This window comes from Coprinopsis cinerea (genome assembly GCF_000182895.1).
Source record: "Coprinopsis cinerea okayama7#130 chromosome 3 map unlocalized cont3.3, whole genome shotgun sequence".
Lineage (NCBI taxonomy): Eukaryota > Fungi > Basidiomycota > Agaricomycetes > Agaricales > Psathyrellaceae > Coprinopsis > Coprinopsis cinerea.
This window is the reverse complement of record NW_003307542.1, coordinates 3,120,716-3,142,308: the sequence shown is the minus strand read 5'-3', so window position 1 is coordinate 3,142,308 and position 21,593 is coordinate 3,120,716. Positions and strand designations below refer to the sequence as shown.

General features: G+C 51.1%; 8 protein-coding genes across 8 annotated transcripts; 6 read left to right on the top strand and 2 right to left on the bottom strand.

The window, feature by feature from the left end:
* Window positions 1-428: 428 nt before the first annotated feature.
* Window positions 429-1,733, top strand: CC1G_02331 (hypothetical protein; the record flags this gene model as incomplete). The annotated part of the gene is made up of 3 exons (XM_001830828.2): window positions 429-481; window positions 546-1,378; window positions 1,435-1,733. 3 exons carry the CDS (start codon window positions 429-431, stop codon window positions 1,731-1,733), a joined length of 1,185 nt encoding a protein of 394 aa, XP_001830880.2.
* A 401-nt stretch (window positions 1,734-2,134) lies between these two features.
* Window positions 2,135-3,463, top strand: CC1G_02330 (hypothetical protein; the record flags this gene model as incomplete). The annotated part of the gene is made up of 1 exon (XM_001830827.2): window positions 2,135-3,463. One exon carries the CDS (start codon window positions 2,135-2,137, stop codon window positions 3,461-3,463), a length of 1,329 nt encoding a protein of 442 aa, XP_001830879.2.
* Window positions 3,464-4,839: 1,376 nt separating this feature from the next.
* Window positions 4,840-7,362, top strand: CC1G_02329 (phthalate transporter). The gene is made up of 9 exons (XM_001830826.2): window positions 4,840-5,237; window positions 5,305-5,430; window positions 5,495-5,532; window positions 5,587-5,662; window positions 5,718-5,763; window positions 5,822-5,983; window positions 6,045-6,399; window positions 6,458-6,929; window positions 6,996-7,362. The coding sequence occupies exons 1-9, from the start codon at window positions 4,993-4,995 to the stop codon at window positions 7,006-7,008; spliced, it is 1,533 nt and encodes a 510-aa protein (XP_001830878.1). The 5' UTR covers window positions 4,840-4,992; the 3' UTR covers window positions 7,009-7,362.
* Window positions 7,363-7,857: 495 nt separating this feature from the next.
* Window positions 7,858-12,062, top strand: CC1G_02328 (pre-mRNA-splicing factor RSE1; the record flags this gene model as incomplete). The annotated part of the gene is made up of 11 exons (XM_001830825.1): window positions 7,858-8,083; window positions 8,142-8,533; window positions 8,583-9,049; window positions 9,099-9,460; window positions 9,511-9,923; window positions 9,984-10,225; window positions 10,307-10,519; window positions 10,574-10,742; window positions 10,797-11,123; window positions 11,182-11,307; window positions 11,358-12,062. 11 exons carry the CDS (start codon window positions 7,858-7,860, stop codon window positions 12,060-12,062), a joined length of 3,642 nt encoding a protein of 1,213 aa, XP_001830877.1.
* Window positions 12,063-12,332: 270 nt separating this feature from the next.
* On the top strand, window positions 12,333-13,131 carry CC1G_02327 (organic hydroperoxide resistance protein). The gene is made up of 4 exons (XM_001830824.2): window positions 12,333-12,466; window positions 12,532-12,679; window positions 12,743-12,924; window positions 12,979-13,131. Exons 1-4 carry the CDS (start codon window positions 12,341-12,343, stop codon window positions 13,036-13,038), a joined length of 516 nt encoding a protein of 171 aa, XP_001830876.1. The 5' UTR covers window positions 12,333-12,340; the 3' UTR covers window positions 13,039-13,131.
* A 299-nt stretch (window positions 13,132-13,430) lies between these two features.
* On the top strand, window positions 13,431-15,197 carry CC1G_02326 (hypothetical protein; the record flags this gene model as incomplete). The annotated part of the gene is made up of 1 exon (XM_001830823.1): window positions 13,431-15,197. The coding sequence occupies one exon, from the start codon at window positions 13,431-13,433 to the stop codon at window positions 15,195-15,197; it is 1,767 nt and encodes a 588-aa protein (XP_001830875.1).
* Window positions 15,198-16,047: 850 nt separating this feature from the next.
* Window positions 16,048-16,518, bottom strand: CC1G_02325 (hypothetical protein; the record flags this gene model as incomplete). The annotated part of the gene is made up of 1 exon (XM_001830822.1): window positions 16,048-16,518. The coding sequence occupies one exon, from the start codon at window positions 16,516-16,518 to the stop codon at window positions 16,048-16,050; it is 471 nt and encodes a 156-aa protein (XP_001830874.1).
* Window positions 16,519-19,998: 3,480 nt separating this feature from the next.
* Window positions 19,999-20,595, bottom strand: CC1G_02324 (hypothetical protein; the record flags this gene model as incomplete). The annotated part of the gene is made up of 1 exon (XM_001830821.1): window positions 19,999-20,595. One exon carries the CDS (start codon window positions 20,593-20,595, stop codon window positions 19,999-20,001), a length of 597 nt encoding a protein of 198 aa, XP_001830873.1.
* Between the last annotated feature and the right edge of the window lie 998 nt (window positions 20,596-21,593).

Here is a 21,593-nt window from a genome sequence, read left to right as displayed (position 1 = left end):
CGCTACTGTGATTATGGTTCGCATTTCAAAATTCTCACTCTAAAATTCACACTCCAAAAGAACGGGTTCGCTGCATTAATCTTTTCTGATCTGCTATGGTCGTTACTTATTAGATGCTCGCTGAAATGTACAAATACTATGTGTACTTCCCTGGGATTAGGCTAGATTTCAATTCCATTTTTCCTTTTTTATTTCCCTTTTTGTATTTCCTCTTTCTCGCTCTCTTCTCTCGGCTGGTACGAATCAAGCCAGCGGGTTACGCGGTGACTGCACGGTGATTAAGCGCCCGTCAATACAGTGCCGCGTCAATTTGATGGGCACGTAGTCATCGCATCAAACAAAGGTCATGGGAGTCGGGACCAGAGCCATCACGACAATTGTTCACCCTTCGTCTTGAACCACCATCACGGTCGTTTACAGCGCCCCTCATGCTTAGCAGGCTATCAACCGTTGTGAAGGCCATTCGAAAGCCTAAAGCCAGGTAACTCGCCTGTATTCTCTTGAAAGGCTGAACCAGTCGTGGCTGATACTGTCTTCATATCCAGATTAGAGCTGGTGAAGGCTGACGACCTTCCGATCGAAATCATTCAAGAGATTCTGGAGAAGTTCGACGACGGCGTTAGGAACAGCGCATTACGTGCATGTTGTCTCGTCTCTCAACAATGGAAGGCTCTTGCACAACCTCTTCTTTACCAAACCATCACCCTGCGCAGTCCATCCAAATTCCGAGGGCTCCTGGAAGCCCTGCAGAGTTCGCCACACCTAGCAGCTGGCGTCACCCGCGTCGTCCTCCTGGGGACGACGTATCCTTTGTGGAACTTCTGGGTGTACGACGAGTATTATGCAGATTTAGGAGCTCAGATTCTGCGGCTCCTCAGCCCTAAAGCTTTGGAACTCCGAGTCCAAGTCACATCACAAGAGCTCGTTCACTGGGATAGATATGACAGGCTGAAGCCGCCGATCCGGGAGGCAATCACCGCCCTCCTAGCTTCACCCCATCTCCTGGACCTCACCATCGACGGATGGAAATTTGCAATTCCCGTCTATGAATATTACAGCCTCATTTTGGCTTCGCCGTCACTCAAGCGACTGGTGTTGAGAAGAGCCTTCTGCGAAGTTTCCATGCGGCCGACGGATCATGTTGCGCACTCGGACAGCGCTCCTTCAACCACTGTCGATCTCGAGTACTTGGAACTGGACATTGATGGTGAAGCGGGGAATGCGGACATGTCCTTCCCACCACTCCCAGTAACCTCCTCGAAGGGCCTACGATTCCATCTGACGCTCAAAGATTTTCACGATGCCGTTCGTCCGGTTGAACATCGTTTGAGGACCGCCCTGGCGCCAGCGGTTAGCCACTTGGAATTGGACGTCAAGGGTGAGTGGCGGATAGCTCAGTACCTTCTTCTTCTTCTTCGATGCTCCCGAGTGTAGACTTACCGGCGTTCCTGTTTGCAGATCGCAGCTACCACCAAATATGGGACTTGGAATTCTTCGCGAACCTCCAGAGTTTGGCCCTGCGCAGAACTTCAAACCCCCATCTCGCCCGCCTCAGCTGGGTGGTCGACACCTTGAACACTCTCAAACACAAGACGAGTTTGCAGAGGCTTTGTTTGTCGTTTGTCATGACGCATGTGGAGGGACGAACGGAAGTGGACATCGCTGGTGAAGAGGTTGGTGGGTGGAGAGTATCCTGCGTTGAAGACTTTGGATTTGCGGCTTGTCATTTCTAGGGGGTGGGATAAGTCGGTCCTTCAGCTGGATTTATTGCAGGCTGCTGGAATCAGATGTACATACAGGATTCAAAAGGTTCTTCGGGCTACGGCTTCAATCAATTCTGGCTGACCCTTTGTCAGTAATCGTCTTTTTTATTATCCCCCTAATTCATTGGGATTGGACTTCTTGTGAAGGTTATTTGAAAACTTTTGAGAATGCTCTCCTAACCAAACCCTAGATGGAGCTTATTTGATTTTCGGCGAACAACGGTGCAGCAAGCCGTGTGTCGGGGCAAGGGATCAAATTTCCGGACGATGATAGCGGAAGCCAAGCTTGGCGGCCTTTCACCGCTCTCGCCACTTCCCAGCACAATCCCAGCATTTGCCACCTTTCCGCAAAGGACGTCATGATCATCGCTATGACAGGCAACCGCTTTCCAGTCGAGTTGTCACTCGAGATTCTGAAAGATTTCGTGCCGGTAGTGCCTTGGACGCCAGAAGAGTATTCAAGGCGCGAATTCCTTGTTTTGCCTCTTTTCGAGACGTACTATCGCCAGCTGCAACAATTGGCGTCTCTACGGGGCGTCTGTCAAGATTGGAACGAAATTATATGCGACATTATCTACACCCATGTAGTTCTGCCTTGCCATCCTTTGTACATCGTTCGCAAAACCGTTGGGATCCTTCGTCACCACGCAGACCGCATCCAGAGCCTAACCATCTGCGATTTATCTTGGGGCTATTACACGCTTTCGAAAGAGGGGCGTAAAGAGTCCAAGGCTCTGGTCGACCGTCACCTTAAAAAGTACCTCGGCAATGCCAAGACCCCAATCCAACTCGAGAGGCTCGTTCTTGAAGGTGCAGACTCGGTGTATATGAAGAGGGCATGGCGTCGCAAGACAATTCTTAACGCCCCGACCACCGTCAAACACCTCATTTTCTCCAACGTGACGATCGCCGTTTCTCTTGCCCTGGTACACCTTGGGAAGTACTTGGAGACGCTTGCAATCCGAGGGTGGACATACTGGGGGGGCGAACGTTATCCTCTCCGCCTTCCGAAGCAATTCCAGCGCCTCCAGCAGCTCGTGTTGCAGGACTGTTTCATCGATGAATACGCCACGTCCAAGTTATTCGGGCGCATTGGGACTCTCACCTACTGTCCCAAGCGCAAGAAACGAATTCAACAGTCGCAACTGCGGGACCTCCGGATCCAAGGTTTTACGACTTTCGATCCCCATCGAATGGCGACAACGCTATGCATCAACGGTATCGGGAAGGGGTTAACCACCCTCCACATTTATTTCAACCACGGGAGGATAGCCTCCTTACCAGGGGTAGTCGTCACCGTATCCCATTCCGCCGGGGCGACAGCCATCGCGAAAGAATGCCAGTCGCTTATTGATTTCCGATACGCTGGAACCATCGAGAGGACTTTCTTCAGGCACCTTTCCAAGTCGCTCAAAGTCCTCGCGCTTGCTGTCTGGGCCCCGAGCATCTGTTCCGACGAGAGTACACCATGGTGGCAGACCATGGACTTGGGTTACTTCACCCCCGAGAACATAGGGGACGTCATTTCGCTGAGCGACAATCGGTACCACCTCGAGCGCTTGATCATATTGATACAGTGCTGGCCGGGAGAGCCTGACCCTCCAGCCTCCTTCATTGACGCGGTCAATGAAGGATTGGAGGCAGTGGATATCCCATTTGAAGTGAAACATCTTCGCAAGGGTAAAATGTCGATGGTCTGACACGTCATCTTGCCTTTCGGGAACGCTGGTGTTTCTAGTTGAATTGGACTTGGCGTCTTCCCGCTTCCCTCACCTTGTCGCTAGTGCGAGCAGTGCCGTTGTTATTCTCAGGCTCTTCCATCATCTGCGACGCAAAATTACACTGGACCAATCTTCCTTTTTCCTTTTCCTTTTCCTTTACTCTCACTCTCACTCTCACTCTCTATCTCTTGTGTGGTAGTTAAGCCAGCGCTTACCCCACGAGTATATACATTATTGAGGCTGTTCTTGGGTCCAATTCCTTTGAGTTGTAGAATAAATATTATGGCTGTATTTTAGAGTATGGACAGATGAGAACGACGCGCGGAGCACTCACGGCCCCTGATATACGCTGGGTGATCGTTTCATGCAGGTCTATAGATTCACTCCTCCTCCCATCTCCATTTGCACGGCTATGGACAAAGGCCTCTGCCTTGCGTCCACACTGCTGTGATTTGCATTTCAAGCGTCTGACTTGAAACTTAACACTACGAAGGACGCCTACCCAACCTAGATCTGTGAAGTTGTGGAACTTGCAATGTCGCCCGCCGGTTTGTCTCTCCGTACTCGAAGATTTTTATCCTGCTGCTGGCTCCTGTGCTGATTCTTGCCTTGTCGTCCAGCCTCGGGCTGTCCACGACCAGGCTCTTCAGTCCAATGTCCCCTTTTCGACTTCGTCATACCAAGCACATCCCTGGCAGAGTGATCAAAGGCTTCGAGCGACGAGCACGAGGGTCCTCTATTCCCAGTGCCTCCTTCTAATCTCACAAATTCCCCATCCGATTTTCCTGAAATTCAGCTTTCGAGTTGGCTCGCGGCCAATGAGCAGAGCCCATTGCGTTCTGGACAAGAGTCGACAAAGTCCAGAGCTCCGAGACATATTCGCGCTCGGCCTCAGTTGGGCGTTTCCGGGTTGGGTGGCGGTGCAAGCGATGCAGTCGCTGACAGAATCCACCGAAGAAGTCCACTCTCACGAACGTTCACCTGTTTCTCAGCGTTCCTTCTCCCACTGGAGCCATTTGCAGCTTATCTTTTGCTGTGCTTCCCGTCTTATCTGCGCGAATGCGCGCTTCCATCGGGAGGGGTGTACGAAAGCAGTCTGGACAGGGCTCTGATGGGCCACTTCACCCCACCGATAGACACCACTCCTCGATTACGGTATTATGAACGGATTGGAGGAAGCAGGAGATGCATGGTGGGCTAGCCCGCTCTATCTAATGACGCTGGGGGTTTGGCTGTACGATGCCTTGAAGGGGTAATATTGAAGCACGCCGTGCATTCCTTCTCGAGCGATAGCCTAAGAGGGCTATATAAAGCACCGCATTCTGGCCCTATCCCGTTTCTTCAGCATACCTCAGCACAGATACTTCTGTCTTACCTCACGCTTCCAGCAACGCTTTTAGTGGTCGACGATCGGTCACTAGCTCTTACTCTGACTAGTCTAAACTAGTTCACATCACCCCTATCTCACCTGCTCATACGCGACCAAAACGACAACTTCAACGCCCGTCATGGGTAGTATATCTGACAAAATGACGACTCTGGACGTGAATGGTCCGCCTCCGTTTGGCTCAGCGGCTACCTCCGACACTCATCTTCCGCACCCCGAAAAACTCGCAGTCGAGCCAACAAAAATCGACGATGAGGCACCTTTCGACCTTGAGTCTGTAACGGAGGCCGAGCGGAAGAAAGTACTGCGAAAGATGGATTGGAAGTTGCTTCCTTTCATTTCCTTCTTGTACTTGCTATCTTTTTTGTGAGTTCCTTGCGTTCTACGTTTGTGTTGTGGGGCTGGGCGCTTACCACTATCTATATCTTGGTAGGGATCGAGCTAATATTGGCAACGCTAAAATTGCTGGTATGGCCCACGACTTGAAACTCGACGGCTTGAAGTACAACGTCATCGCCGCTGTGTTCTTCATCCCGTACGCACTGGCAGAAGTACCTTCGTATGTCTCCTATCTCTCTTCCCTTTACCACCTGTTCTGATCGCTACTGTTACTTCCTTCTCAGAAACGTCTGCCTCAAACTCTTCCGACCTTCGCGATGGAGTACGTTCTTCACATCCTATCTTCGGCTTTCTCTGACATGTTGTGTGAATTCAGTCCCTTCCATTATGGTCGCTTGGGGTCTTGTTATGACTCTCATGTGTCTCTGCAAGACATACGAAGGCCTCATTGTGTGAGTACGGTCCGTTTTCCGAAAGAGTACCCTTCTGATCAGAAATTTTCTTCAGTGCTCGTGTTTTCCTTGGATTGACTGAAGCAGGATTGTTCCCTGGAGTAAGTGAACGATACCGATGATTTTCTGCAATCTTCTGACCGATTTCGTCACCTGCAGATCACGTTCTACCTCTCGCTATGGTATCGTAGAAAGGACATGTCCCAGCGTATTGCTATCTTCTTCTCCGCCGCGACCATCGCTGGTGCATTCGGTGGATTGCTCGCATATGCCATTGAACATATGGAAGGCATTGGTGGGCTTTACGGCTGGCAATGGATTGTAAGTAGCGTCAAAGCTTTCGTCTCCGAGTCTCATCTGACCTCCCTTTCCTGCTTTCTAGTTCTGTCTCGAAGGAATGGCCACCGTCGTCTTCGCCTTTCTCTCCTACTTCTTCATGTACGACTGCCCCGAAGATGCCAGCTTCCTTACACCAAGAGAACGCAAGATCGTGGTTACGATGTTGAAGGAGGATAAGCAGGGTCTTGCTACGGATTTCAAGATGGATTATGTCTGGCAGGCGATGAAGGATAGGAAGACCTACCTTCAGGTTGGCATTTATACCGGCTTGTTGGTGCCTGTCTATGCCATCTCGCTGTTCACCCCCACTATCGTCAACGAACTCGGGTTTGATGCTGCTGTTTCTCAGCTCCTTACTGTCCCGCCGTTCTTCTGCGGCTGCGTTGCCACTCTTATCAGTACGTCGCTCCTTTGGCTTTCCATCTCATTTCTGACCACGCGGTTTTTCATTTACAGTTGGTATCCTCTCAGACAAATACCACAAACGAGGACCATTCGTCGTGGTTGGCTGCTCAATATCCTTAATCGGCTACATCATCCTCATCTCTCAAAACACTGTTGCGGGCTCGTACGTCGGTGCCGTCCTCGCTGCTACCGGCGTCTATCCCTGCGTACCTGTTACACTCGCCTGGGCGGGTTCGAACTCGGGAGGAGACATGCGTCGTGGCGTCGCCCTCGCCATGGTCATCGGGTTTGGTAACCTTGGAGGAATCTGCTCCTCGTTCATCTACATCAAGCCACCCCGGTTCTTCCTTGGTCACGGTATGATCATTGGATGGTTGTGCCTTGCGATTATGTTCGCGTGTGCGGCGATGTATGATTATAAGAGGCAGAATGCGTTGAATAAGGCGAGGTGTGAGGCGGAGGGGATTGATGAGAGTCGTGAAGCCGAGTTTGTACATTTGGGGAATGATAGTCCTCTTTTCCAGTGCGTATCTTTTTCCCATCGGTTGATTGGTGGAACTCGAAACTGATTGTGATCTTCTCATCGCAGCTATACCATTTAAAAATCTCCATTCACTTGCAAAATTTCATCTCAAGCAAGAGTCAACTCCCATCTCATTTATTCATGCCTACGTATACCACCTTCGATCTTCTTTTTAACGGCCTTGTGTCGGCGGCGCTGTGGGGTTTTTGAGGCTGGTGCAAGGGCCAGTACATTTTCGACTAGCATTTTCTCCTTTCATGGTCTTCTTTTACGCCTTTCGTAACGATTCCTCCACGGACCTTGGACTAGTAGAACGACCACCAACGCGAACAATTAGAATAGGATAAAGTAGAAGTGTACTAGTATCAATATCACTATCGTACTCGAGTGGAGTTGTAATATAGTTCGAACTTCGATTGCAATTTCTGCGTTTCTTCTATTCGCCTTGACACACAGCCGGAAGATTTTGATTCTTGTTAAATCCGATTTTCCATGGAGGTGGGCTAGTTTGCGATGGTGGAGATACCTTTTCAATTCCCATCGGGAGAGGACATCTCACGTCCCAGAGGGGACTAGTTTTTGGAGGACGTTCTTCATGACAGTCACACCCGGCGGTCATCGGGCGAGAAAAGATGTATAGATTCTGTTTTTGGCTCTTCCGTTGCCCTGTATCGCGCACCACTTCTCCTACACGCTTTGGGACCCTCAGTAGCGCCAAGCAGAGGCGCCCGTGGATGTTGTTTGTCCTTGCTTGTCCAGCACGTCGTTGGTCAGCGACGCCAAACAGGTCGAGCTCACCGCGACGAACGACGAGTAAGCATCCAAAACTCTCGTCAAACGCGGTTCTGTCGGGGACGCGCAGAATAGGACGGGTTGCAGAGTCAGTACCCGGCTACAATAACAACGACCCACGAACCGCCTGTTCACGATGCATTTGTACAACTTGACGCTCCAACCGCCGACGGCCAACATCCAGGCAATCGTTGGCAATTTCTCCGGCGTTCGACAACAAGAAATTATCGTTTCGCATGGGACTCGTCTGGAGCTTCTTCGACCCGACCCCCAGACTGGCAAAGTCTCGACGGTGATCTCGACGGATGCGTTTGGGTCGGTGCGGTCGTTGGCCGCGTTTCGGTTGACGGGTGGAACCAAGGGTGAGCAAATTGTACGTATGAACGAGCTTTTCCGGTCGTTTACCTGTCATTTTCTTAGATTATGCCATCCTAGGGTCGGATTCAGGACGTATCGTTATCCTGGACTATGACCCAAAGACGACCAGCTTTGTCAAACTTCACCAAGAAACCTTTGGAAAGTCGGGAGCGAGGCGGATAGTTCCTGGCCAGTACCTTGCGACGGACCCTAAAGGTCGTGCCGTTATGATTGGCGCTATGGAGAAGGCCAAGCTGGTTTATATTCTTAACCGTGACGCCGCTGCCAACCTCACGATTTCGTCCCCACTCGAGGCGCACAAGAATTCAGCGATCATTCACCATATTGTCGGCGTCGACGTTGGATTCGAAAACCCTTTGTTCGCGGCGTTGGAGGTGGACTATTCAGAGTCGGACCAAGATCCAACTGGAGAGGCGTTTAACAACGCAGAGAAGGTGCGTTTTGGGATAAGTCCTTTCTGTTCATGTCTAACTTGTCATTCAGATGCTCACATATTACGAGCTCGATCTCGGTCTGAACCACGTTGTTCGAAAATGGAGCGAACCTACCGACCCACGAGCAAACCTTCTCGTCCAGGTCCCGGGAGGTCAACTGGCCTCATCCGACCGATACGACGGCCCTTCAGGTGTTCTCGTTTGTTGTGAGGACCACATCATTTATCGACATATGGACGCGCCCCAGCATCGCGTGCCCATCCCCCGCCGACGACACCCACTAGAGGATCCCGAGCGCGGTGTTATCATCACGGCCGCAGTCATGCACAAAATGAAAGGCGCTTTCTTCTTCCTTCTCCAGAACGAGGATGGCGACCTCTTCAAGGTTACGATTGAACACGAAGAGGAAGATGTGAAGGCTTTGAAGATCAAGTACTTCGATACTGTCCCAGTGGCTTCCAGTCTTTGCATCCTCAAATCCGGTTTCCTTTTCGTCGCAAGCGAGTTCGGCAACCAGTGCGTTGTTTGATTTCTGATTTTAGACCTATGTTAACCCTCTCTCCAGCCACCTCTATCAATTCCAGAAATTGGGTGATGACGATGACGAACCAGAAGTCACATCCACTTCATACCCCTCCTTTGGTATGGCTGATCCTACAGCCGCCCTTCCTCGCGCCTACTTCAAACCTCGTCCCCTTGACAATCTCGCCCTCGCCGATGAACTCGAATCACTGGACCCCATTCTCGATTCCAAGGTTCTGAACCTCCTCCCTAATTCTGATGCACCTCAAATCTTTGCCGCCTGCGGTCGCGGCGCACGCAGTACCCTGCGCACACTCCGCCATGGCCTGGAAGTCGAGGAGTCTGTTAGTTCCGAGCTCCCTGGTATTCCAAACGCTGTTTGGACAACCAAGAAGACTGAAGAAGGTATGTACCCATCCGGGTCTTGGAATCAGTCCCCTAACCACCTTTTGCAGACCCTTACGACTCCTATATCATCCTATCCTTCGTCAACGGTACCCTTGTCTTGTCCATAGGAGAAACGATCGAAGAAGTCCAAGACACCGGTTTCCTGTCCTCCTCGCCCACCATCGCGGTTCAACAAATCGGCGCCGACGCTCTCCTCCAAGTCCACCCGCACGGTATTCGACACGTCCTAGCCGACCGACGAGTCAACGAATGGCGCGTTCCCCAAGGCAAGACGATCGTCACCGCCACCACCAACAAGCGACAGGTGGTTGTTGCCCTCAGTTCTGCGGAGTTAGTATACTTTGAATTGGACTTGGATGGCCAGCTTAACGAGTACCAAGATCGAAAGGCCATGGGCAGCACGGTGCTTGCTCTGAGCATTGGCGAGGTTCCCGAAGGTCGACAGCGGACACCATATCTCGTACGTCATTCTTCATATCCGAGTTGTTCTCAGAAGATGGACTGAGTGACGTTTGGCTAGGCTGTTGGTTGCGAAGACCAAACTGTGCGAATCATCTCTTTGGACCCTGAAACGACGCTTGAAACACTCAGTTTGCAAGCGTTGACTGCACCACCTTCTTCGATCTGCATCGCCGATATGCTCGATGCTAGTATCAACAAGTCACAGCCCACGATGTTTGTGAACATTGGTCTGCAGAATGGTGTTCTTTTGCGTACTGTGTTGGATCCTATCAACGGCCAACTAACGGACACGCGAACTCGGTACGTATTGCATCTTCCCTTACTTCCACTCTGTCAGTTGGGCTAGACCTGTTTCTTACTAACTAATGATGCTCGCCACAGATTCCTCGGTACACGCCCGATCAAGCTCATTCGAGTGCCCGTCCACAAGAACCCCGCCATCCTAGCTCTCTCATCTCGTTCGTGGATCAACTACACGCACCAGAACATGATGCACTTCACCCCTTTGATTTATGACAACCTTGATTATGCGTGGAGTTTCTCGGCTGAGTTGAGTCCGGAGGGATTGATTGGAATTGCTGGGAATGTTCTTCGGTGAGTTGCTTCGCGTTGGCTGGTGGAGGGTTGGTGCTGATCATGTCGGTGTAGGATATTCACGATTCCTAAGTTGGGCTCGAAGTTGAAGCAGGATACTTTGCCGTTGTCGTATACCCCTCGCAAACTGATCACCCATCCCGAGAACAACTACTTCTACTTGATCGAGAGTGATCATAGGGTGTATAGTGAAGAGGCTACGAAGGCGAAGCTGGATGAGCTGGTAAGTGACCCATGTCGTTTCCTTCCAGTAACATGTCGCTCACATCTACTCTAGCAAAAGAAAGGCAAGAAGATTGATGAAGAAATCATCAGCCTTCCACCTTCCGAGTTCGGGCGACCAAAAGCACCTGCTGGTACTTGGGCTTCCAACATCCGCATCATCGACCCCGTGGAGAACAAGACTGTCGCGGTCTTCCCCCTCGATAACAACGAAGCTGCGTTCTCCATTGCGATTGTACCCTTTTCGGCACGGAATGGGGAACTCCATCTGGTGGTTGGGACGGCGAAGGACACGACTGTGTCGCCTAGGACGTGTGAGAGTGGGTTCTTGAGAACGTACAAGTTTACGGAAAATGGAACTGGTTTGGAGTTGCTGCACAAGGTTCGTTCTTTGACTTCTCTTTGGGTAGGGAGAGAGGATGCTGATTATCGTTTTACAGACCGAGACGGACGATGTTCCCATGGCGTTGCTGGCTTTCCAGGGCCGTTTGGCTGCTGGTGTTGGCAAGGCTTTGAGGATTTATGATATTGGAAAGAAGAAGCTGCTTCGAAAGGTGGAGAACAAAGTGAGTCGATGCCAGGTTTTGACTGATATGGTGTTGACGACATTCTATAGTCGTTTACGACAGCAATTGTGACGTTGACTACTCAAGGTTCAAGAATCCTCGTCGGTGACATGCAAGAATCCGTACAATATGTGGTCTACAAGCAACCCGAAAACCGACTGCTGACCTTTGCTGATGACACCCAACCACGGTGGGTCACCGCGATTACCATGGTCGACTACAACACCATCGTCGCCGGCGACAGGTTCGGCAACATCTTCGTGAACCGTCTCGACTCCAAGGTGTCCGACCAAGTTGACGAGGATCCTACTGGTGCCGGTATCCTCCACGAGAAACCCATCCTCATGGGTGCGCCGCACAAGACGAAGATGATTGCGCATTTCCATGTGGGGGATATCATTACTTCGTTGCACAAGGTGTCGCTGGTGGCTGGTGGACGGGAAGTGATCGTCTATACCGGTCTGCACGGGACGATCGGTATTCTCATGCCGTTCATCTCGAAAGAGGACGTGGACTTTATTTCTACCCTCGAGCAGCACATGCGGACTGAGCAGCCTAGTCTAGTTGGACGCGACCAACTTGCTTATAGGGGCTACTACGTCCCTGTTAAAGCGGTTGTTGATGGGGATTTGTGCGAGACTTATGCACATCTTCCTGCTTCCAAGCAGAGCTCTATTGCGAACGAGTTGGACCGGACGGTTGGAGAGGTCCTTAAAAAGCTGGAGCAGATGCGTGTTACGTCGAGTGGTTTCTAGAGTCTTTTTTGTTGCGATTAGTGACCGTGGTGTGGATTTTTGGTGCTGTTGTAAACCGATTAATAGACCGTGTTTTTGTATTTTGCTGTATCATAATTCTCCTAAATAACTTTTTCACTGAGTAAGAACGTCGAGAAGGTTCGAAAAAGGCGTGATTGAGGCCGGGGGACTCCACCTATAATTCCGCCAAGGACTGGGAAACGGAATGTACTCGAGTATTTCCCCTGAGCGTATTGATGACGCAGCCTAAAGTTGTCCCTTTAATTTGAACCACCACCATGAACGTCCTCACCACCGCGTCGCGTCGTCTCGCTTCTGGAAGCTCTAGAGCTTATCTGACACGTCCTGTAGCTTCATATGGCTATAGGTCTGCGCGCACTGTGACTACGTTGTCAGAGACCAAGGTGTGTGTTCGTGAATCGTGGACGGGAAGTCTCGGTTGCTGACGACGCGTATTTCTTTTGTATAGTACACCGCAAAGGCAACTGCTACTGGTGCAGGTCGTAACGGCACTGTAGAGTCCAACGGGCTCAGCTTAAACCTTGCTACACCCAAAGAACTGGGAGGAACTGGAAACGGGCAGAACCCAGAGCAACTCTTCGCCATGGGCTATGCTGGTACGTCACGCCCTCTTTCTCTTACTTGTTCGAAATTGAGACTTACGCAACTTTCTACACAAGGTTGCTTCCTCGGTGCCGTCCAATTCCAGGCTAAACAGCACGGAAGACCAGAGGTTGGAGAGAAAGCCAAAGTCCACACAGAAGTTCATATTGGCACGCCGACTGGAGGTTCTGGATTCGGTCTTGCCGTCGATATCACCGTCGAGGGTGTCGACCAGGAGATTCTGCAGGCTGCTCACGCTGTAAGTCGACCTGTCTATCTCCTTCCTCGTCTCTAACGCTGACGGGCTTTGCAGATGTGCCCATACAGCCGCGCCACCAAGGGCAACATCGTCGTCAACGTCAAGTCCGCTTGAATTCTTCCAAACATGAAATTGAAGTGATTCCGAATTTACCCTCGCTGGGTTATGTATGTACTAAAAATAATACGATTTCTTTTAGTACCGTCACTTATTGCTTCGTCTCACGAAAACCCGAGTGGAATTGAGTCCGAACAGATTCGCTCATTTGTGTCATACATACATGGTCATGCTTCTGGACCGGCTGTGCTGCTGCCCGCTTGCGATTGGTCTGTGTGCGGCATCGACCCTGAGCGGGAAGGGTCGCCACTGACCTCGTGCCCGCGAGCTTGTCCTTACGTTCTCAGCCTCGAGCAGCACTGGTAAGCACAAATTGTTCATTATGGTGGCTCCAACCGCGTATCTCTTGTTTTCCGACTCTCCTAACATGGCTCTTCACAACACCAGACATGGATTCCGCCAACCTCCCCGAGCGCCTGCGCGAGCTGTTCCATTCGAATGAACCCCTGAGCGACGAGGACATCCACCAAACCCAGCGCGTACGGCATGAGCGCCAAAGCAGCATCGAAAACCTCCGATCCAAACTCGCAGACATTGAAGCCCAAATCCGAGAGATGCGAAAGCAAAAGGGACAATTGATGAACGAGATTGCGCAGAGGAAGAAGGATATCCGAGCATGCGACATGCTCCTCTCGCACGCGCGTTTCCTCCCTGCCGAAATACTCCAGCTGATATTTCTATACGCTCTACCAACGGAGGTATCGCAGCGTCACCAGCACTGGGCGTCCAAGTACGTCGACAACGCTCCCATCTCCCTCACTCAAGTCTGCAGGCACTGGAGACAAGTGGCATTGGGAACACCTGAGCTATGGACTTTGTTCTCCCTCCGAACGTTCAAAACATCGATGCTTCAGGTCCGAGGTGATGCCTTTGAGAGGATGGTAAAGGACTACTTCAGTCGAGCAGGCGACCTTCCCAAGTCCATCGACTTCCACTACGGCCTGGGGTTCACGCCGTCCCATATGAACACTCTCCTGCCATGTCTATTCAACTCTGTATTGGTGGAGAACCTCACACTGAGCTCCCCTCACCTCCTCGACACTAACAACGCCTTGAACGCGTACAATAGGAACGGGCGACTTACGAAACGTCTAACGAACCTAAAGTCGCTCGTCCTCCGCGAGACAGCTTCAGCGAACCGAGAATCAACGTTCACGATGCCCTTCCCTTCCAACCAGCGCGTCCTTTCCAACCTCACCCAACTCCGCCGAGTAGAGATAGAACATAGCCGGAGTGCGGACCTTTGGGCACCTGCACTCTTCGATTTCGACATCGACGCCGACCGTCAAGGACTACCTCTACCGTGGAATCAACTCACCCACCTCTCCATCGTACCCTGGATCACATACGAAACTTGGTCCCAGATGTTCAAATCATGTACTTCTCTTGTACGCGGAACGTTTTACATCGTCGATGGCGGCGAAACCGACGATACGGGGACCAACCTTATCCCCCTCCTCCCCCACTCCAATCTGATCGACCTAACTCTAATCCAAAAACACTTCACAAGCGAACCTTTTGTATTCGAAGCATACAACTTCCCCTCGCTTATTAGTCTCCGTCTCGGCGCGTACAACCAACCACACACAGCCAAAGCATTCGACTGGTCCAGGATCCGCACCCAAATCTTCAACCTCACCACTCTCTCATTGTACCACCTCACATGGGAGATGGCGGTGTCCGAGATTGTCCAACTCTTTCTTGCCACTCCGAATTTACTCTCCCTGGCGATGGGGGTCTCGACCGACTACAACGCGGTTTTTGAGCACTTCCAAATCGACTGGAACGGCCATGCGCTCCTCCCAAAACTGAAAGAACTGACACTCGATTGCGTCGATGCACGGTACAAGGACCTCGAGGATGATACTTTGGCTGGGACGACGACGTCCCGCTCCGAGTCTTCGAGGTTCCTCAGCCTCACTGCGGATGGGTTCTCCGAGATGGTCAAAGACCGATGGAGACCGGTAGAGGAAATTGCACAGATAGAGCGTGTATCGCTGTTCCTTCCACGAACACACGAACCGATGCTCGAGGCTGTGCGACACTCCCTTCGGCGAGAGGTGAAGGAAGGCCTGCACCTAACCGTCCAAGTATCCGAGAGACCACAATGGGACGATCCCCTCCTCGGAGGCTTGACTCACTGGGACGACATGTAGACTACAGGACAGCCATGGCTTGCACCAGGTGTGAGTTATCGGGTATCTCAATACACTTATGGAACGCAATGAAACGACTGTCGTTTTGATCAACCATTCGGGGAAGATTGGTGTCACCACATAAGTAAGCGCGACTCTGACTATTGAACCCATAACGTTCATCGTAGACGACCTGGGTCGCAACTGTGATAGTGTACCGAAGTACCACTCCACTCCCCTCGTCGTAGAAGTCTTGATATCGATTGAAGGGCTGGTACAAGGCACTGGATCCCATTTCTCCTGATGCAATGGGACTTCAGCTGCAGAAAAGCAACCGACTCCTTAAAGGGTTCAAAGACATTCGCGAGGGTTGTAATCACAGGAGGCCCACGAGGGAATGACTCAAATACACACGTGGATAATGCGCAGATTGGAAACGAAGTCAAGTTCATTCCGTAGGTCTACCACCAGGGTTTTACGACCTTGCTACATGACACGCACTACAGTAACTACAGTAAGGAGATGTAGTCAACATGTACAGGGGGGTAAGTACGAAACGTATGTAGCAGTTACATCGCGTGAGTTGTTATGGCATTTGTTACAAAAGTTCAGGGCCCGAAAACAGATAGTCCGAAAGGGTTCACCAATACGAAAGAGCGATGAATGTTCAAAGGGGATTCAAAGTAAAGGGCGAACGGCGTGAGACAATGTGGTCTGAAGTAAAACGGGGTAGAAGAACGAAAGCGAAGAAATTGGAAGCAAATAATATCGTGATGAATGTGTAGGAGCCATCCCGTGAGGGGATCGTGTTGCAGAGTACTTGGGGAAGGAGTTGAGGGAAAGCGAGGCAGGCACTGTGAGGCTCGAGCGCCTAGTGGCCGTGCTTGCTGTAGTCCGACTTGCCGTACCCGCCATACCCGCCATGGCCGTACCCGCCATACCCGCCATGGCCGTACCCGCCATATCCGCCATGGCCGTACCCGTCGTACTTGCCGTGGCCGTACCTGCCGTAGTCGTACCTGCCGTAGTCGTACCTGCCGTAGTCGAATCTGCCGTAGTTACGATAGCCGTCCTTGCCATGGTCGTACTTGTTTACGTCGTGACTTTGGTACTTGCCATAGCCGTCTTTGCCATAGCCGTAGGTGCCATAGCCGTCCTTGCCATAGCCGTAGGTGCCATAGCCATCCTTGCCATAGCCGTAGCCGTCCTTGCCATAGCCGTCTTTACCATAGCCATGGTCGTGGTGTTTAACGCCCTTGCCGTCGGCGACGGGGATAGCAGTGCCGTGAACGCCGGCAGTGAAGGCGAGAGCGGTGAGAGCGAGGATGGTTTTGAAGTGCATGTTGTGCTGGTTGTTCGGAGGGCGAGTTCGGTTGGGTACCCAGAGATGAAATCCCGAGTGAGGAGACTAGAGGTGCGTTTGCCTGGGCTTATATACCTTTTCGAGGCCGCGAAGTTTCCGCAAAGACTGGGAAATAAAACTGTATGAATAGAATGCATACTCCGAGAATAGACTGCGCTTTCTTCCCGCCTCATTTCTGCCAAAAAAAGCGAATATGCGTACGCTCAGTCACTTTGTGAACAAATTAGCATCTCGACTCCGCAGAGGTCTGAACCACAGATTCGTGCCCTAGAACAGCTCCTTCAGTGCTTGATAGAGCTCCAGAAAGGTCCATCCATAGTTTATGTATTCCCAGTCATTCTTTAAAGTGCAGTTTGCCTGTGCCTTTCGTCCCTCGTCTCCCGCCTTGGTATCGACTTTGGCGTCCAAATTTAGGTTCACCGTCGTCATTCTGGGCAATCGACTTTGATCGGCGTCTAGCTCTCAAGTCTCTTCGCCTTGAATGGCAATATATGCTTGGCTTCAAGTACTGGCGCTCCCCATATTACCATTCTGTGTCTCAGTGGGCATGGATACCAGTCTATAGTTATCACAGTGTAACCTGGAAGAAAGTAAGGCGAGGGGTTGAATGGACAGTGATTGATTACTAGGGACTGGGCGCGCATTCCCGCTGTTTGTACAGTGTCAAATTCTGCTCGAATGCACTCCGTCAAGAGCAAAAGGCGTCATTCTGTGGTGCTGCTGTTAATTGGTGCAGTTTGCGCGGTGAAAGTTCAACACGCATTGGCTACGAAACGTCTAATGAACCTCAAGTCGCTTGTCCTCCGCGAGACAGCTTCAGCGAACCGAGATTCGTCGTTCACGATGCTCTTCCCTTCCAACCAACTCGGCCTTTCTAACCTACCCCAACTCCGCCGAGTGGCGATAGAACATAACCGCTGTGCGGACCTTTGGGCAGTTGCACTCTTCGCTTTCGACATCGATCCCGACTGTTGTAGCATGTTGTGCAGATACCGTAGGTATGGCCAAGAAACCTTCCTCCCATCTTACTCTATTTAAGTATTTCCCTTCATTTCTACAGCAAGGTATAAAAACCGATATCTCAGTAACGACTTCACGATAGTATGCTTCCCGTTAACAATGTTTGTTATTATTTAACTCGAATGGCTTCGCCCTTACCTTCTTTCCCTGCGCTCGCAAGGTTTAGAACATTGTAGATAGTTCTGTACTTGCCTGGAAAGTAGTGTTTAAACAATATAAATGGATCTCCCTTCAGCTCGAAGGACGATACCCCTTTTTATGACCCTAAAACTTGACTTACCAACTACGTAAGAACCTCGTACAGCTTCGCGCTACGACCTTTGAGTTTTGGAACTAGAATAAGGCGTGCTTATCCTCGACCACTTCGTCCACACCAGTACTCAGAAAAGAAATCTCACATCGGTTAAGTCTGATACATTGAGGTTAGTATCACAACTGTAAACTAAGTAAGGTTCTACTCTACTATTCTAAATTCCCGGCTATCTTCACCCCGAAGACACCAACGTTTCGACATCTCCTAACACCGACCGTCAAGGACTGCCTCTACCGTGGAAATAACTCACTCACCTCTCTATCGCCCCCTGCATCACATACAAAACCTGGTCTCAGATATTTAACTCGTGCACTGCCCTCGTACGCGGAACGTTCTACATCGTCGATGGCGGCGACCCACATTAACCCCCCTCCTCCCCCACTCCAATCTGATCGACCTAACTCTAATCCACAAACACTTCACAAGGGAACCTTTCGTATTCGAAGCATACAACTTCCCCTCTCTCACTAGCCTCCGTTTAGGCACATACAGCCAACCACATACAACCAAAGCGTTCGACTGGTCCAGAATCCGCACCCAAATTTTTAACCTAACCACTCTCTCGTTGTATCACCTCACATGGGAGATGGATGTATCTGAAATGTCTAACTCTTTCTCGCCACTCCAAATTTACTCTCCCTGACGATGGGAGTCTCGACCGACTACAGCGCCGCCTTCAAACACTTCCAAATCGATTGGAACGGCCACGCGCTCCTCCCAAAACTGAAAGAACTGGCACTCGATTGACTCGACGCACGATATAAGAACTTTGAGGATGATACTTTGGCAGGGACGACGACGTCCCGCTCCGAGTCTTCGAGGCTCAGTCTCACTGCAGACGGGTTTTCGGAGACTTAACTCACTGGGACGGCAACGTTTAGCCTATACTAGCTACACCAAGTGTGAGTGATCGAGTACCTCAATACGTTCATGGAACGCAATGAAGTGAATATCGATTTTGTTTTCTAACATCAACCATTTGGGGAAGTTTGGTGTCACCAGATAGGTGCGATGTGCATTGGGCCCATAACGTTCGCCGCAACGCCCTGGATCGCCACGGTGATAGTGTACCGTTCCCACGGATGCAAACAGTGCGACGGCTATTGGTAGGAAGGATCCTTGGATCCAGAAGGTGTGTCTCGGATTCGAGAGGTGGGGCGAAGGAGCTCGGGCCAACTGCGCGTACTCGTTGGCATGGAAGGGGCCAGCACGTTACTATCGTCTCATGATGGCAATACATATATCGTAACATGAGGGCTTGCTAGCCTGTATCAAGCCTGTATATACAGTGACGATAGATTCCGTTGTGCGCGTATGTTTTTCGTATTGAATTTGAGCAGTTGCGAGAACAGAGAGATGGAAGAATAGATGGAAGAAAATCTCCTCGGATTGTCGGCTAACCTGGGATGGACATCGTTTTCCCTCGGGTAGACGACAGTTGCCCTTGGTCCCGGCAATTTACGGGGCTGATGAGGGGGCTTGGAGTTCTTCTCAGTTACTCAGCCTGGCGGTTACGGTGCCCGCGAGGCCACTGGACCTTGGAAACACACACACACACACTCCTGATGCAATGGGATGTCAGCCACTGAAAAGTAATCGACTGCTCAAAGGGCTCAAAGACATTCGCGAGCGATGTAGTCACAGGAGGCAGGGCCGCCACACTGCAATGGAATGACCCAAATGTACACGGGGATAAAGCAAAGATTGGAAACGAAGCCAAGTTCATTCCATAGGTCTACCTCCAGGGCTTTATGACCTTGCTACATAACACGAACTACAGTGAGTAAGAGATGTAGTCAACAGGTACAAGGGGCTGCGAAGCGTGGTTGAAGATATGTACATCGCGTAGATCGTTACGACATTTGTTACAAGTGTTCTGGGCCAGAAAGATCGAAAATACATAGTCCAAAAAGAAGGGCGACGGTTCAAAGGGGATTCAAAGTAAGGGGCGAACGGAGTGAAGCAATGGTAAAAAAGAGGACGGGAAGAACGAAAGGTTGAATGGAATCGGAAGCAGATAATATCGTGATGAACAAGTAGGAGCCATCGCGTGAGGGGATCGTGTTGCAGAGTATTGGGGGATGGAGTTATGGGAAGGCGAGGCGAGCAGTGTGAGGTTCGGACGCCTAGTAGCCGTGCTTGCGGTAGCCCGACTTGCCGTACCCGCCATACCCGCCATGGCCGTACCCTCCGTACCCGCCATGGCCATGCCCTCCGTACCCGCCATGGCCATGCCCACCGTACCCGCCATGGCCATACCCGCCGTACCCGCCATGGCCATGCCCACCGTACCCGCCATACCCGCCTTGGCCGTACCCGCCATGCCTGCCGTAGTTACTATAACCGGACTTGCCATGGCCGTAGTCGCGACTTTCGTATTTGCCATAGTCGAACCGGCCATAGCCGTCCTTGCCATAGCCGTGGCCGCCATAGCCGTCCTTTCCGTGGCCATCTTTGCCGTAGCCATCTTTGCCATAGCCGTAACCCCCATAGCCGCCCTTGCCATGGCCATCTTTGCCATAGCCATCTTTGCCATAGCCGTAACCCCCATAGCCGCCCTTGCCATGGCCATCTTTGCCATAGCCATCCTTGCCATAGCCGTCTTTACCATAGCCATGGTCGTGGTGTTTAACGCCCTTGCCGTCGGCGACGGGGATAGCAGTGCCGTGAACGCCGGCAGTGAAGGCGAGAGCGGTGAGAGCGAGGATGGTTTTGAAGTGCATGTTGTGCTGGTTGTTCGGAGGGCGAGTTCGGTTGGGTACCCAGAGATGAAATCCCGAGTGAGGAGACTAGAGGTGCGTTTGCCTAGGCTTATATACCTTTTGGAGGCCGCGTAGTCTCCAAAAAGACCTAGCATTAAACCCATAGAAATAGAATACATACTCCGAGAATAGACTGCGCTTCTGTCGAGCCTCATTTCTGCCAAAGAAAGCAGGTATATGTGCGCTCCGCCTCTTTGTGAACAAATTACTATCTCGACTCCGCAGATGTCTGAACGTAAACGCATTCGTGCCCTAGAACACATTCGTGCCCTAGAACAACTCCCTAAGCGATCTACAGAGCTCCAGAAAGATCTTTACATATTCTATGTATTCGAATTCACTCTTTAAAGTGCAGTTTACCAGCGCCTTTCCTCCCTGGTCTCCCGTCTTGGCATCGACTTTGGCGTCCAAATTTAGGTTCACCATCGTCATTCTGGGTAATCGACTTTGATCGGCGTCTAGCTCTGAATTCCTTTCGCCTTGAATGGCAATATGTGCTTGGCTTGAAGTACCGGGGCTCCTTGAGCCCATTTCGCCCTTCTATGTCTCAGAGGGATGAATACCAATCTATAGTCATAACAGCGTAACCTGGAAGAAAGTAAGGCGAGGGGTTGGTTGAATGGATGTTTGATTACGGACTAGGCGCATTCAAGTTCCCGCTGTTTGTACACTATCGACTTCTGCTCGAATGCACTTTGCCAAGAGCAAAAGGTGTTATTTTCTGCGGTGCTTCAGTGAATTAGTGCAGTTTGCGCGGTGAAACCCCAAAACTCATTGGCCCCCAACCACCCCGTTTCTCCAACCATGTAGATATTAAATACGTACCAGTCTATTCGCAGCGAAGCTATGAATAGTCCTGTGCGGATGGCCAAGGCAAACATACTAGGCGTGGAGGGTGAACGAGCTGGTCTAACTCCGCGTCCTGCAACGTACAGACCTGCTTTGCTTAGAAGGGCGGT